Consider the following 16,247-nt stretch of genomic DNA (forward strand, 5'->3'; position numbering starts at 1 on the left):
TTCCTCCAGTCGTTTGGGACTCCTGAAATTAAGCCCTGCTGGCCTTCAGAGGCAAATGGTCTGGGGCCTCATCTTCCTGATGCAGGACCCCCAGGCTGGGGAGCCTGACATGGGGCTCAGAACTCTCACTCCTGGGGACTTCCCTGGTGGCGCAATGGTTAAGAATCTGCCTGCCAATGCAGGGGACACGGGTTCGAGCCCTGGTCCGGGAAGATCCCACATGCCACGGAGCAACTAAGCCCGTGCGCCACAACTACTGAGCCTGTGCTCTAGAACCCGTGCTCCACAACAAGAGAAGCCATCGCAATGAGAAGCCCGCACACCGCAATGAAGAGTAGCCCCCGCTTGCCGCAACTAGAGAAAGCCCGTGCACAGCAACGAAGACCCAACACAGCCAATAAACAAACAAACAAACAAACTCTCCTGTGGGAGAACCTCTGCACTCTAATTATTCTCCAGTTTGTGGGTCACCCACCTGGGTGTATGGGACTTGATTATATCGTGAGTGTGCCCCTCCTAGCCATCTTGCTGTGGTTCCTTCTTTTTGTAAAAGTTCTTTTCTGGTAGTTTCCAGTCTGTTTTGTTGATGGTTTTTCTGCAAATCGTTCTGATTTTGGTGTGCCCATGAGAGGAGGTGAGCTCTGGATCTTTCTACTCCGCCATCTTGGCCAATTTCTGTATTTGCATCTTTTGAGGGCTCCGGTTCCAGGAAGAAGAGGGAGATGTTTATTCCTCCGACATTCCTGCCTCCCTCTCTGCCAGTGTAACTGACAGCACACTGGGCGGGCCCGGGGGTGTCGAGCCAGTGAGCTGGACAATGCCTGCATATCAACAGACTCCTCACAAGTGATCCAGCGGCCTGGGAACGGAGGAAGGAATAGAAAATTGGTAGGAAGGTGATGTGAGAAGGTTCCGTGGACAGAAGGGATGTCATCATGATATAGGATGGATGTCACCATTGAAGTGTTCATTAGGTCACTGGTCCTCAAAGAGGAGTGACTGTGCCCCCATCCCCCACCCCGCAGGGCACACCTGGCAGCTGTCTGGAGACATAGTTGGTTGGCACACCTGGGTCGGGAGTGGTCAGAGGCCAGGGATGTTGCTGTACATCCTACAGTGCACGGGAGAGCCCCGTAATAAGGAACTTTGCAACCCCAGATGTCCATGGTGCCAAGGCAGAGAACTGCTTTAGAGACGGGACAGCTAGAGAAAGGACTGAACGGAGTCGAAACTGGGCATCAGAAGACTTTGTCCACAGGGACTTCCCTGGCGGTCCAGGGGTTAAGGCTTCAAGCTTCCACTGCAGGGCACATGGGTTCAATCCCTAGTTGGTGAACTAAGATCCCACATGCTGCTCGGCCCCCCGCAAAAAAGAAGACGACGACGACCTTGTCCACGGAACAAGTGAGATGAGGAAGAGAGAGTATATCCGGAAATATACTCAAAAGATAGCTGCTTTCCCATCCTGTGTGTCCGTGAGGGTGGAAGATTGTACTTGGCAATCTCATTAGACCCTCAGTACATAAGCACACAAAGTTCGTAATATCCTGCGTAAATTGAAAATGAAAACTTGACACCCGGACTGTAATTAGCGAGAATGAACAACTTCCTCATTTTTACCCAATTCACCAGGGCATTGTAACAGTCAGTCACCTCATTTCCTTCCAGAGCTGTAAAGGTGTCATGATTTCAGTCTCCCTGCAGTGGAATTTTTCTGCAACGCGGAGCCCGGTCATTGCACTTTGGGGATGTTTTTGACGGCTGGGTCTGACAGCGTGAAGGGAAATTGTTCACATTTGTGTCTCGGATGCTGTCTTGAGCTGTGTTGATTTTCCTCCAGTCAGAGCTGTCCCCGAGGACTTCCTGGTTGTAAGCGCAAAAGCCTCAGGAAGAGTGAGCTGCCTTTAAAGGTCAGCTGCCCCAGCATGTACGGTCACTCTCTGAAATTGTGCAGACGGCAGCCCAGAGCAGTGCTTCTGCGCTGATCCAGGAGAATCTCTTTGGCCTGGTTCCCTGCAGGGAGTGGGAGGCCTGTGGCATTTCTCTGGGCTGTCCTCCATGCCCGGGATATCTCCCCGTAGCCATCTGTGAGAACGATTGGACTCTCATCTGTTGCTCAAGAAATGTTTGCGTTGTTCAAGCACCTCCACCAAGAAAAGATGGATTGATTTGGAAATGTTAGAAATACATGCATTTCGGAGCCTAGAAATGAAGTCCAGGAGGGAGCAGCTGGCCTTACGTTTTTGGCACCGAGTCCAGCAGCATTGCTTAATGAGAACTGCCTGTCTAGCTGGATCAAGGGCCCGGGCTCTGCAGGCTGGTTGGCCCCGTGAACTCTGGGGTTGAGGGTTCACGCCCCGGCACTTCTGCTTCCAGTCAATCATTTGAAAGTTGCAAACATCCTCCTACCAGCAACCTTCTCCATTTCAGGATGTCCTGAGTGCCAGGTCCGGAATGCGGGGAGAGAGCAAGTGCAACCGACAACAGATGCTGCGATTTGGACGCCCTGCCCTCCTTTCTCTGTGTGTACCAAGTCCCCAGGGGCTGAAGGGCAGAGGCCTTGAGTGGGCTCATTGGTCCATGATGAGGGCTAGACATTTATTATTGTTTGCGTCTCTTGCTGCTTCTGAACCTGGCCTCGTCCAGAGGGATTTGCCCCAAGGCCTGACATAGGGATTGATTTAAACCAGGAATAGTCATCTCTGTCATCGTCTACAGGAACTTATCTATTGGAGTAACAGACTCCAAAATGCAGTAGGCCCAAGCAAAATGCATAGCCAACTCCCTTTGGATAGGTTTGCCCCGAATTTTCCAATTCCAGATCCTGTATTCCTCAGCTAACCCTGTCTTGACTCCCACTTTCATTCTTCCGGGGGTGGGGTGGTGAATTGTTGGCTCCTAGGAAGTGTTCCTTGCTTGGAAGTCCCCTTGGTCTGCTGTGAATACAGGTACCCCAGCTTCTTTGGGTGAGTGTTCGTGTGCTATATCTTTTACCATCTGCACTGGAGGAACTTCAACACAGCTCGACAGCAGCTGGGTTCTCTGTCCTTGAACTCCCGACGGGCAGATCTACTCGCCCAATTTGGAGGGTTTCTTTTCTGTTGGATGACATGAAGACAGGATGGAATTTGCTAGCAGGCAGATTTTCTAGCTTTTGTTTTGACATCATCTTTCATCCTGTAGGTATATGTGGTTTCTGCCCATATGAAGCACTTATTCATTGATTTATTTTTAACACAAGTCTTTTAAAGAGAAGAGCTGAAGTCACGCGGGGTGGGGGGCTTAAGAGAAAGTTGCAAGCAGAAACACATTCATGAGACGTTGGAATTCTAGGCTAAATACTTCTGCACATACTGTGTGGCACGCGTTGAGCCAGGCCAATCCTGGTCTCAGACTTCGGTAATGTTACGGTCTAGTGGTGGCAAAGAAACGGAAGTAGCAAACAGAATTTACGGAAAGAAATGCTAAGCTGTAATTATGAACAGAGGCACAGAGCGCTTTGTGAATCAGTTCTAGGGGAACTTGGCTGGGGCAGATGAGGAGAACACTTCACGGGAAATGCTGGTCGAGAGCTAATCAAAAATATTAGCAGTAGGTAAGGAGGTTAGGGAAGGGTGGTCCCAGGAGAGGTCTGTGGCAGAGCAGAGCATCGCTCCAGCAGCCAGTGTAGCCGGAGTGCAGGGAATGAGGCGAGAATGGTCCAAGATGATGCTCGGGGAATATTCAGGGAGAAGGCCATGGAGGGTCTCACAGGCACTGTGGAGGAGTTTCATGGAAAGTATCAAGACACGGAACACTCTGAAAAAGTTTAAGTCAGTGTGTGTGGGTCAGAGGCGGGGATAAGAATGGTGGAAGCAGCACGTTGGGGTATGTGTGATGTGATCCCACTTAGACATTACCTTGGCTGCTCTGGGCGATGAGTTGAAAGACAAGATGCAGTGTGGATTACAGGTAGACCGGTTAGCAGGTTATGTCAGTGAGACGTGAAAGCTTGGAGGTTCTGTGCAGGCGTAGGGAGGAGGTCAGTTAGAGCTCTTTAAGAGAGAAAATCAACAGGACTTGGTGACAGACTGGACACGGAGGGTGAGGCAGACATCAAACATGAACGTTCCATTTTTGGTTCGTGAAACTGGCTGGAGACGGCAAGGTTGGGGGGAAGAGACCCCGAGTGCCTTTTTGGACACATTGCATCTCAGGCGCCCCTTAGGCGTCCGGAAGCGATGACCAAGTAACCGGGTCAATATATGGGGCTGAGCTCAGCAGGGAAATGAGAGCTGGAGATAGAGATTTGGGAGGCATCTGCCCAGAGTGGCGAAGGAGGAGACGGTGTGGATGGCGTTGTGTAGGGAGGGATTAAAAAAGAACCGAAGTGGGTTAACATCTCAGAAGCTGCTGTGTGCCGAGATGAGGCCAGACGTTCATGGGAATATGTGTGGATGCAGCTGGCATTGCTGACATCACTGAACACTGTTTGGTAGATGGAAGACACTGAATGCCTGATGCGAGTGAGTGGGGAGGTATGATGAGAAGCGAGGAAACGGAAGCAGAACATCTGAACTGCCCTTTGCGAAGCTTGACGGAAAAGAGGCGGGAGACAGGGCGCAGAAGCTGAAGGGAGAATAGACTGGGGAAGGGGTGAGATAAGCTTTATTACCTGAAATATTTTACTAAACAACCTTTAATGACCGTCATCAAATATTGAGCATTGGGGGTTTCCCTGGTGGCGCAGTGGTTGAGAGTCCGCCTGCCGATGCAGGGGACGCGGGTTCGTGCCCCGGTCCGGGAAGATCCCACATGCCGCGGAGTGGCTGGGCCCGTGAGCCGTGGCCGCTGAGCCTGCGCATCCGGAGCCTGTGCTCCGCAACGGGAGAGGCCGCAACAGTCAGAGGCCCGCGTACCGCAAAAAAAAAAAAAAAAAAATTGAGCTTTGAGGATAAATAGACCATGCTAAAGAACCAATGTTCATGAAATCATTTTTCTATGTCTCTCCTTAATTGGTAATTGGTTTTTGGCCATGACAGATTTGCTTGTTAATTGCCATACTTCCTATTTAATTGTGCCTTTATAATTCTCTTAGAGAACATGGCTGAAAAAGATTCAGAGGGAGACCTGAATTCCTTTCCATAAATCACCCATATTAAGACAGGACAACGACAAGAGAGGTTCTTCCATAAGCCCTTGACCCCATTTTATTTTACATTCTTGAAAGTACATCCCACAGGGAAAGGGATCTTGCAAGTTCCACATGTGTCTTTTTATGCTCCTGTTATAATCACAAGCAGCTCTCTTCTTCAACCTATTTTGCTTCTCTAATTTACAAAATAATAATTTGTAAAAGAGGGGAATGGGGGCTACTCTCTGGAGTGTGTGACATGCCCCTCAGGTTGACTTTGAAAGGTGATTAATTACAGCAGCGTCTGTTTCAAAAGTTCAAACTAAATGTACTTGTCAACTCTTACTAAAGGGAATATATTTTACACCTGTGACTTGTGAAAAGGGCTGATCCAAGTCAAAATTATGAAGGAGGTAAAGCGAATCATTAGAACGGGCACACCCTACTCTGTTGAACGAAAGAATCTTTTAATGGCCCTTGAGTGGCCCTGTCTTAAGCACCCGGTAATGGATTCTCCATGAGTTCTGTGATTGCAGAATTGATGTAATTCAGTGTTGGAAAGGACTTGTGAGCTCAGAGGCCCAGAGCCATGAGGGGACATGGCTGAGTCCCCAGCGAGTGAGGGATAGTTAGACAATGCACTGGAGGTTTTCAGGCCGCTGGTCCAGTACTGTATCTGCTGTGGCCAATCACAGCGTGGGACAAATGTGCCCCGTGCTTGTTTTGTAAATAAAGTTTTATTGGAACAGAGCCACACCCATTCGTTTACACATCCTCTCTGGCCGCTTTCACTCTCCAGCTGCAGAGCTGAGTAGCTGTCAGACAGTATGGCCTGCAAACCCTAGAAGAGTCCCTCTCTAACCTTGACAGAAAAGGGGCCGAGACCTGTGCTGCTAGGTAGCATTGGCTGCCAATCCTGGCCGCACTTGAAATCACTTCAAACAAAAGCACGGGGTGCTGGGCCACACTCTGGACCTTCTCATCCCATCTTTCAGGACGGGATCCAGAAATTGGCATTTGTTTTTAAAAAAAAAGGTTTTCCTGCTCAGCCACGTTAAGAGTCACTGCATTACATCGTGCTGCCTCTAAAGCACACGACCTTGAAAAGACACTTCAGGCTATAAGTGCGTGTTTATATGGGATACGAGCCTGGAGAACGCCCTCTAGAGTGGCACTTCACACACTGTCCGCTAGTATCAGAATCCCCCGGAGGGCTGGTTGGAACTCTGATCGCTGGGTCCCAGCCCCGCAGATTCTGCCCAGTAGGTCTGGGGTTACACGTGCCAGAGAGCTGGCACGTGTAACAAGCGTGCAGGTGCCACTCACGCCGCAGACCCACGACCGCAGTCTGCAGAGCGCTGACTTAGGTCAGAAAGGCTCGCATCTCTAATGAAAGTCAAGTCCTATTAGCCTGTGGAGGGGGCTGGCGATAGATTTATGGACCAAATCGTGCTTGTCTTCCTCTCCACCCCATCCGGAAGCCTGGAACCAAGCCATTCTTCTTCCAGTCTCCGCTCCTGTACAGGTTTTCTCTTACTGCGTCTTTACATTCTCCGGGGACTATTTTGTGTCTTGTAAAGTAACTGTATTTTTTTTTTTTTTTTTTTTTTTTTTTTAAAGTAACTGTATTTTGATTAGAGAGAGGCCGGATTGGTGGAGGCAGGAAAGTTTCAAGCATAAAAGAAAATGGATATGTTGCGAAGGAGTATAAAAATTAGCAGAAGTTGAATCAGTATTTGTGGAAATCGTGAATGTGAACACACACACTGGCAAAAAAGGCAACAGAGACAGGCAGAGACAGAGGGCGTGGGAACCACAAAAGTGATTTTATTTTCAACCAGAAAGCAACAGCAATGGAGAGTCTGGGCTGAGGGCCTGGCAGCGTGACTCAAGTACCAGGGATTGAATTCGTTCGGGTGCAAGAGGCAGCATACAGAGACCTTTCATTTCCAAGCTAAGCAAATCACATCCAAATCTTTGTGACACTTGTCAGTGGATTTCGATCTACACAGGCTTGGGATTGCTTTTCAGATTTTTCAAGCAATTTTGTCAATTTTTTTTTTAAAGGGAAGGAGCCACTGCAGTGAAGGTTTTGGTGCCCCCTTTCTTTTCTTTCTGATATACCAGGCATTGAATCAATTACAGGAAAAGTAAAAAAAAAAAATTTGTGAGGGCTCTGATTTAAAAAACCAAACCAAAATAAGAGTTTCTCATCCGCGGCACGACTGATATCTTGGGCCGGATAATTCTTTGTCGTAGCATCCTACAAAGCGTAGCACAGCCTCTGAAGCAGCAGCCCTGGTCTCTAGCCACTAGATGCCGGTAGCACTTCCCCCAAGTTGGGCCACCAAAGACGACTCCAGGCATTACCATATCGCCCCTTGGTTCAGAAGCGCTATTTTAGAAAACATTCTCCCGCCCCCATTACCGTCTCTGTATCCTTTTTAAACCAGATCATCAGGTTCCCAACACCGAAAGCACGCGTATGCCCTCCCAGACACGTGGGTCTCTCTGCAGGCCCTGCATATGTGCCCGGAGCCGAAATGGAATGCCGCGTCCCACTGGGGGGCGCTGGTTTGGTTCCTCAGGAAGTCTCTAGATCTCAGTACCATGATAAAATGCCTCTTTGTCCTCAGGCTTTTTCCTCTTCTCCAGCAGAAACTCTCATCACTATGGGCAGTCAGTTTTTGAAGTCATTTTCTTTGAAAGCTGGAAAGAAAATCTTCACCCAAGCCCACTCTCATCTTCATCCATCTAGATTCCTACTTGAATTATATGGCCAGACACCTGTGACATGGGATCCAGGGTTCTTCATTCGTATCCAGCAGAAAAGAGAGAGGTACCATGTTTCTGAGTTCTGTTATGAGGACTGGCTACAGAATTTGCAAGGCCCAGAGCAAAATGAAAAGGCAGGCCCCCTTGTCCAAACATTATTAAGCACTTCAGGATGGTCCTAGCACTGTTCACACACCCACGACGTCGCACCTGGTTGCCGCTGCATCACTTTTGTGTATTAACGTAATTGGCATTGCCAGCTCTTTCTCCCCTATTTTGCGGTGCCTCCTGTGAAGTAAGAACCTCAGAAACAAAAGGCCGTGCCGCCAATCCGTTTAAAGAATTGTACTGCGGCAAATGTTTATAGCATATATTTTTCTGGCTTTCAAAGAAAATCCACATGGAAATCTTCTACATCGTTACAGTAATGAAAGTAAACACTGTGGCCTTTCATCATATACATATTTTCCTGTAAATATGACAACATGGAAATAGTAATTGCTATTATCCACAATGTTTTTAAGTTAGCAAAGAGTGAGACTTCCACAACAAAATGATACATAATCCCTCTTGTCCATATAAAAATAACCAGAACACAACCTAAATGGCTTTCAGTGAAAGCTGGAGTAGTAACTTCTTCATATTGAAAAGCATTATAATTCATGGAAATACTGTCCTCGTAAATGCTTTAGATTAACATCATAAGGCAACTGGAGCATGTATTGTACCTGGAGACCATGATTTTAAGAACCTCAGAAGCTGAGTTTTAGACCCTTTATTTAAAACCTGTTTGTTAGTGTACAAAGTGCATGAAAATATCCATTATTCAGCTACCAAAAAAGTACGTAAAAATTACTAAGCCAACCCTTTTGGTTTATTCAGGCAAGGCCAATGCACATTGTTTTTATATCGTAAGAAGAAAAAAAAATCCCATTAAGTTTCCAGAGAATGATTAATGTTTTTTTTCCATTGAGCGCATCCATCTTTTAGATGTGAAATTGTCCTAAGTCGCTAACAAAATATTCATCTGGGTATAAATAATATAGTAAATATATAGAATCTATCTGTTAAGAAAAAGGAGCGCACCTGCCAGTGAAGAGGCCGGAGCACCGGGCAAGCCACCCGTGAGTCCAGACTCGTCATCACATAACACGATGCTGAAACAGTGGGTCTAGGACGAATTTCAAAGAAACAGTTGGTTGATTTGCTCAAAAAAAGACAAAATCAGTAAAGGACATGTCTAAATCCCAGTCTGTTCAGTCAAAACGGCCAGCCCCGTAGCCCAGATAATATTTTAGCAAATGAGATGGTTGATAGATGTCACGCCCTTCGTCAAGGTAGAACCAATGCCAGATTCCTGGCCCAAGTCCAAGGACGCTTAAAAAGTCTTAATTTCACGGACCGCTCCAACAGTGTCAGGTCAGCACGCCAAGCATCCCATCGGAGCATGGCGTTAGCAGGTCTAACTAGCAGGTTCCGGAGTGGGAATAGTGAGTTTGATTTTTTTTTTGTTTTTTGCTGTTCTTACAACTCTATGGTAAACCTACACTAGAATAGAGAGGGACTTCTACATCTTTCAAGATGTGTTTAATAAAAGTCTGTTTATAATAACTTTTGAGGCACGTATACTGGAGAACGGTAACTTTATGCAATGTCCCTTGTCATTACCAACTCATATATATTAAGTGTTTTTCGGGTGACTTACAGTTGGATGTGGTAGTGGCAGCTGGGACCACGTGTTGATGTCCTGGAGAGCAAAATCGATCCAAAGTGGTGTTGCCATTTGTGACAGAAAATGTTTATTTCCTCAGCCCAGAGACAAAAATTATTCGGGGGAGGGGGGACGCAGGACAGCTATTAAACATAGTGAAGAAATTTCACAGGCCTAAAGAGAACTATTAAAAGGAAATAGATTTCTATCACGTCACAGAATCCCACTTCCGAGGAAACACGCAAATCAGCCTGAATTTTTGAATAATCAGTAGGACTCAAGGCGACTTTTTTCAACTGCAGTCTCATTCTTCATGTTCTCCCAGCATCCTTAATCCTGGGAAAAACAGGGCAATACGTGGCCAAAGTTTCAGAACCTTTCTTTCCAGCATCATCCCAAGCAGCCATCGGAGGGTAATTACAGATTTCACTATGGCAGATTCCAAGCTCCCGAGTCGTCTTTCCATTCTCCCTCTTCCTCTCTCCATCCTACACGACCCAATAAATTTTTCTGACATCGCAGTTAGAACACTTCAAGATAAACCATAGTAAGAAAGCCTGTTTACTTCCCTACTAGATTCAAAACTATTCTTTATTTTGAAAATAGCTGCATACTGTTATGCAGTGTTGTGGTGACAGGACCTCCCATGGGATCCGTAGGACACAGGATGTGAGAAGGGTAGATAGCACACAAAACGTTTTTCTCGAGCCCAGACACTGCTTAAATAAAGGTGGTCAAGAGCTGGTACACTTACGGGCCTCCTAATGTGCAAAACCAGAGAATTCCTAAGAGTTATGTTCCTTTATAAATAATCTATAAATTTTCCTGCAAATACAAAAAAAAAAAGGTGAAGAAATTATTAAAGCCTGTACTTGATACAAACACAGTGAAAGGGAGGAAACCGCCCGTTTGGGAGTCCTATCTTAGCTGATTTCTGGATACTTTTTGGCTGAGATTTAATCACATTCTGGAAGCCTGTGTTTTCCGTGTCCCCGAAATGGTGGCCACCACCCTTTTCATTCCCCGGAAGACAGCTCCGCGCGGGCCACGAGCTCACGGCAGCTGCTCGGTGCAGTCTAGATGGTCTGGGATGGGAGGCCGGTTATGATGGTCAGACATTGTTCCACACAGTGAAGGTGGGGCACACCGGCTGCGAGAATGTGATGTCGAAAGTGTAGAGGTGGATGGAGTTCAGAGGCATCGTAGAACGCGATGGAGCCGTTATCGTAATCCAGCAGGATGCCGACGCGCCGGAGGTGGGGGGCTGGCTCGGATGGGGATCTCCTTGCTGTTGTGGTCTCACCACCCAGGTATTGTGGCAGCGGCACAGCGCCCATGAAGCAGAGTTCTTGCCAATCCACTCATGCTTCGGGGCTGATTTGTAAGCGAGGCCAATGGCATACCTGCAGACACAAAACAGCAACGACAAAAACCATGAGCCATGTTGCACACACGCGTGAAATCCTTTCTGCGGTCCTCAGGGGTCAGGAAAACGGGATCCTCCTGTCGTCCCTGTTCATTCTTCAGTGAAAGCTGGCATGAACCCTGGACCCACGTTCCTCATCTTTTTCCCTTCCGAACATAGAGTGGGCAGAAAGGGGCCACTGTATTGCCCCCACATTCCCGTTTTCAGTTCAGACGTTACGAGAGAATTGGAACTTTGTGTTTTGCTGTCTTTTTTTTTTTTTTTTACGTTCACGAAGACCCACGCGACGCATTCTCTAGGACCAGTGCCGTCCCGTAGAACTTTCTACAATGATGGACATGTTCTGCTCTGTTCAGTATGGTAGCCACGAGCTGCAATGCGGCTATTGGGCACTTGAACTGTGGCTGGTGTGAGTGAGGAACTGAATTGGAAATTTATTCGATTTTAATGAAATGAAACTATTTAAAGAGCTCCCAAACTGGACAGCACAACTCTAGACTTCTCCTTTTGACCTTTGAATTTTTCACCTGACGCCTTGTCTGTCATTTTCCATGATTTCAAAAGGCAAGCATGGAGAATGATTTTCATTTAGGGGGATAAGTTCTTTGTCATCTCCCAGCCTCAGTTTTCTCATCTGTAACACAGGGACCGTCATTGCGTCTCAGGGTTATTTTGAGGAGTTCGGGAAAGAATACGTGTACAACCCCAGGCAAAAGGCCACAAACTTACATAACACCCTCTAATGCCTTTCCTCACCCGAAGAGCCCCTTTGGTTTTATTTCCTACTATACTTTTAAAAACTCTGACTCTCTCTGAGAAGATGGACATTCTACTTATTCTAATGTCCTCACTGCTCAAAAAAAGAAAGTTAAGAATTCTTTCTACAGTGTTCTAAGCTGCTGAATCTGTTTTCACCCTGCTGAAGTCTGCCTCCATAATATCTGCAGTATTTCATAGTTATTGAGATAAGCAAACCCCATCATTCTCAATAAATAGTGAGTGATTCAGAGTTCCATTCTTACAGGAGAAACTAGTCTAGCTGGATATTGACATATGGTACCTTACCCACTGCAGAGAGAGAAAAACTTCATTGGTCTTTGATTAAAAAAAAAAACAAAAGACATTCTTTCGAAAATCATGTGCTGGATGTAAAGTACAATAAGAGCACACCCATGACTGAATTAAAAGAGGATGGACTTGGTCATCTGTTCAGCCCAGGGTACCAGCCTTGTGTGCCGTCAAACCGGCCTCTTCTCTTCCCTCGTCAATCCTGCTCTGCATCTCACGGACAATCCTGGGGCTGCATTTCCCAGAGTCCTCCTTCCAATAAGAGTTCTGCATCAGATTCAGCCACTGACACCCTTGCACAAGATCCAGAAGTTCTAACAGGAGGGGAAAACACTGTTTTCCAGACAGTAGACAGCAGAGGTGGGTCTGTGGAAGCTTCCAGGCAAACTCACTCCTGGGTATAAGTGGTCTCTGGGCTGTGGGTAGCTTTCCAGCTTCATGACTGGAGCAGTGGGCTCCCTGACCTGCGCTCCCACCCCTTCCAGGGCCCCTGGAAGCCTCTGGCTCTCTTCCCTCCTTGGTGTACCTAGAATGACTTCTGTTGTTCTCAGAACCCCTAACAGACACTTGGAAAGGTTTTCGTTTTGCAGTTTTAAGTATCCTCCTCAAGACGTTCTCTCTGTCCTGGCAGCTGCCATTTCCCTTTTCAGATAATGTGGCACTTGCCTTTGCATCACAACATAGCTGCATGTCTGTACTGGTTCCTTCTTGTTGCTACACGCTGTTTTTCATTTTTTGTCAAAGAACTTTGACGTTTCTTTTCCATATGAACCTTAACTGAACCCCCTACAAAGCAGCTGTGGCAGGTATGACTGACTTCACGTAGCAAGGGGAAACCAAGAGGTTAAAATGAGGGGCAGGGGCTTCCCTGGTGGCGCAGTGGTTGAGAGTCCGCCATGCCGACGCAGAGGACGCGGGTTCGTGCCCCGGTCCGGGAAGAATCCCACATGCCGCGGAGCGGCTGGGCCCGTGAGCCATGGCCGCTGAGCCTGCGCGTCCGGAGCCTGTGCTCCGCAACGGGGGAGGCCACAACAGTGAGAGGCCGCGCCGTACCGCCAAAAAAAAAAAAGAGGGGCAAAGTCCAGACTCGCTTAACCCGGGGGCCCAGTAATCTTTGCGTGAACCCACATTAGCACCATTTCCTAAAACACCAAGAGCGTGTTAACAGCCTTAGAGTAGAAAATAAGTCCGTGTAGAGTCCATTAAGCAAGGAAAAGCCCCCATTATATTATCGTTAATCTGTAAAACTATGTACATCTCTCCACCAAGCTTGAAAGGTGCAGCAGAAGGCAGTGTTCCATTAAGGTGCGCAGTGAGACTCGGAGAATTCAGAAGTGTAAGAATTATGTTTCTCGGCAGTGTTAACATGCCCCAGGGCACGGATCATAACGTACATGTTAATTTCAAGTCAGGACTATATGTCACGAGAAAATATCTGTGTCACTAGCTGTTGCAAATCAAGGTATTACAGGCATTTGATTGTAAGCGTCACCCTTTCCTCCCAGGAAATGTTCAACTACTTTCTGAGAATTTTCTGCAATGACCAAGTTTGTAAAGATCCGAAAGCCTGGCGATTAATTTGAGAAACCTTTTCCCCTCCTCGTGAGTTGGTTTTGACGTCTGCTGTTTTCAAGGTAGTGCTAACCTATGTTTGTATAAGTGAAGTGGTCTGGTGGAATTCCCCACACCATTCATCAATGGCAATGAGATCATAATGATCAGGTATCATTTATCATAAGTAATTATTAATGGGATTGTAATTATTTAGACACTGGATTCCATCCCAGATTAACAGAGCCCGTTAATTAACTGGAAATATTTGCTCTTTTGCACCTGCAAAAATTCAGTGTATTTTCCTTTGGGCTTTTATCTTGTCCCAGTGCAGCTACAAACTATAAATGCCCGTCTGGCCCGGAGTGGGGGAAGGATTTGTCCTCCACCCTCCAGCGGGATGTTGGAACAGGAATGTTCTGGGCAAAGAGAACCGTGTGGGTGGCAAGAGAAAAGAAACCTACTTGCTTGGCTAATATGGGGACCGTTGTTGGGAGAAATAAGACACCCGAGTTTATTATTTGACTTCTTGGATTTCGCACGACTTGTACCAACACTGGAAAGGACTTAGACACACTGCACTGTCTGCAAAGATTTGAATTGAAAGTTTGTTGTTTTGGGTTTTTTTTTTTTAATAAATAAGAAGTGTTTTAGTATCCTGATCTCAAAAGTAACAGTTATAATACTCATCATTTCCTTTATGGTTTATTACAGGATACATGTTTTTTAAAATTTCCTTGAGGCATAGCTGATTTACAGTGTTGTGTTAGTTTCAGGTGTACAGCAAAGTGAATCAGTTACACACATCTACATAGATCCACTCTTTTTAGATTCTTTTTCCCATATAGGTCATGACAGAGTACTGAGTAGAGCTCCCTGTGCTGTACAGCAGGTCCTTACTAGTTATCTGTTTTATATAGTAGTGTGTATCTGTCAATCCCAATCTTTTCCTCCCCCCACCCTGTAACCAAAAGTTTGTTTTCTACATCTGTGACTCTATTTCTGTTTTGTAAGTTCGTTTGTATCATTTTTTTTTAGATTCCACATATGAGTGATATCATATGAGATTTGTCTTTGTTTGACTTGCTTCACTCAGTGTGATCGTCTCCAGGTCCATCCAGGTTGCTGCAAATGGCGTTATTTCGTTCTTTTTTATGACTGAGTAATCATTACAGGATAGTGAATACAGCTCTTTGTGCTCTACAGTAGGACCTTGTTGTTTATCCATTCTATGTGTAATGGTTTGCATCTGCTAGTCCCACACTCCCAATCCATCCCTACCCCGCCCCGACTTGGCAACCACAAGTCTGTTCTCTATGTGAGTCTGTTTCTGCTTCTTAGAGAGTTTCATTTGTGTCATATTTTAGATTCCACATATAAGTGATATCACATGGTATTTGTCTTTCTTTTCTGACTTACTTCACTTAGTATGTTCATCTCGAGGTCCAGCCATGTTGCTGCGAATGGCGTTATTTCGTTCTTTTTTTATGGCTGAGTAATATTCCATTGTATATATGTACCACATCTTCTTTAATCCATTCCTCTGTCCATGTACATTTAGGCTGCTTCCATGTCTTGGCTGTTGTAAATAGTGCTGTTGTGAACACAGGGGTGCGTGTACCTTTTCGAATTTTGTCTGGGTATATGCCCAGGAGTGGGATTGCAGGCAACTCTATTTTTGGAGGAACTTCCATACTGTTCTCCATAGTGGCTGCACCAGTTTACCATTCCCACCCATGGTGTAGGAGGGTTGCCTTTTCTCCACACCCTCTCCAGGATTTGTTATTTGGAGACTTTTTGATGATGGCCAGTCTGACCGTGTGAGGTGGTACCTCATGGTAGTTTTTGATTTGCGTTTCTCTAATAATTAGCGATGTTGAGCATCTTTTCATGTGCCTCTTGGCCGTCTGCATGTCTTCTTTGGGAAAAGTCTGTTTAGGTTTTTGCCCATTTTTTGATTGGGCTGTTTGTTTTGTTGTTGTTGAGTTGTATGAGCTGTTTGTATATTTTGGAAATTAAGCCCTTGTCGGTCGCATCATCGGTGAATAGTTTCTCCCCGTCCGTAGGTCATCTTTTGTTTTGTTTACGGTTTCCTTTGCTGTGCAAAAGCTTGTAAGTTTGATTAGGTCCCATTTGTTTATTTTTGCTTTTATTTCTACTGCTTTGGATTCCTATTGCTTTGGTAGACCGACCTAGAAACCATTGGTACGATTTGTGTCGGAGAAACGTTTTGCCTATGTCCTCTTCTAGGAGTTTTAGGGTGTCATGCCTTATGTTTAAGTCCTTAGCCATTTTGAGTTTATTTTTGTGTATGGTGAGAGGGGTGTGTTCGAACTTCATCGATTTACACGTGGCTGTCCAACTTTGCCAACACCACTTGCTGAAGAGACTGCCTTTTTCCCGTTGTATATTCTTGCCTCCTTTGTCGAAGATTAATTGACCGTAGGTGTGTGGGTTTAATTTTGGGGTTCTCTATTCTGTTCCATTGGTCCAATAGGTCTGTTTTTGTGCCAATACCATGCTGTTTTGATTACTGTAGCTTTGTAGAAGTACTGTCCGAAGTCTGGGAGGATTATGCCTCCTGCCTAAAGCGTAATTATAAT

The 16,247-nt window shown here is 46.1% G+C and overlaps 1 protein-coding gene across 1 annotated transcript in view; it reads right to left on the minus strand.

The window, feature by feature from the left end:
- Nucleotides 1-7,099: 7,099 nt before the first annotated feature.
- Nucleotides 7,100-16,247, minus strand: part of MID1 (midline 1) — a 180,928-nt gene continuing 171,780 nt past the window's right edge. The window contains 6 exon segments of the mRNA XM_032620096.1: nt 7,100-10,696; nt 10,699-10,719; nt 10,722-10,794; nt 10,796-10,870; nt 10,872-10,895; nt 10,897-11,002. Of these exon segments, the coding sequence (XP_032475987.1) occupies nt 10,653-10,696; nt 10,699-10,719; nt 10,722-10,794; nt 10,796-10,870; nt 10,872-10,895; nt 10,897-11,002 (343 nt within the window). The 3' untranslated portion in view covers nt 7,100-10,652.

Source organism: Phocoena sinus, chromosome X (genome assembly GCF_008692025.1).
Source record: "Phocoena sinus isolate mPhoSin1 chromosome X, mPhoSin1.pri, whole genome shotgun sequence".
NCBI lineage: Eukaryota > Metazoa > Chordata > Mammalia > Artiodactyla > Phocoenidae > Phocoena > Phocoena sinus.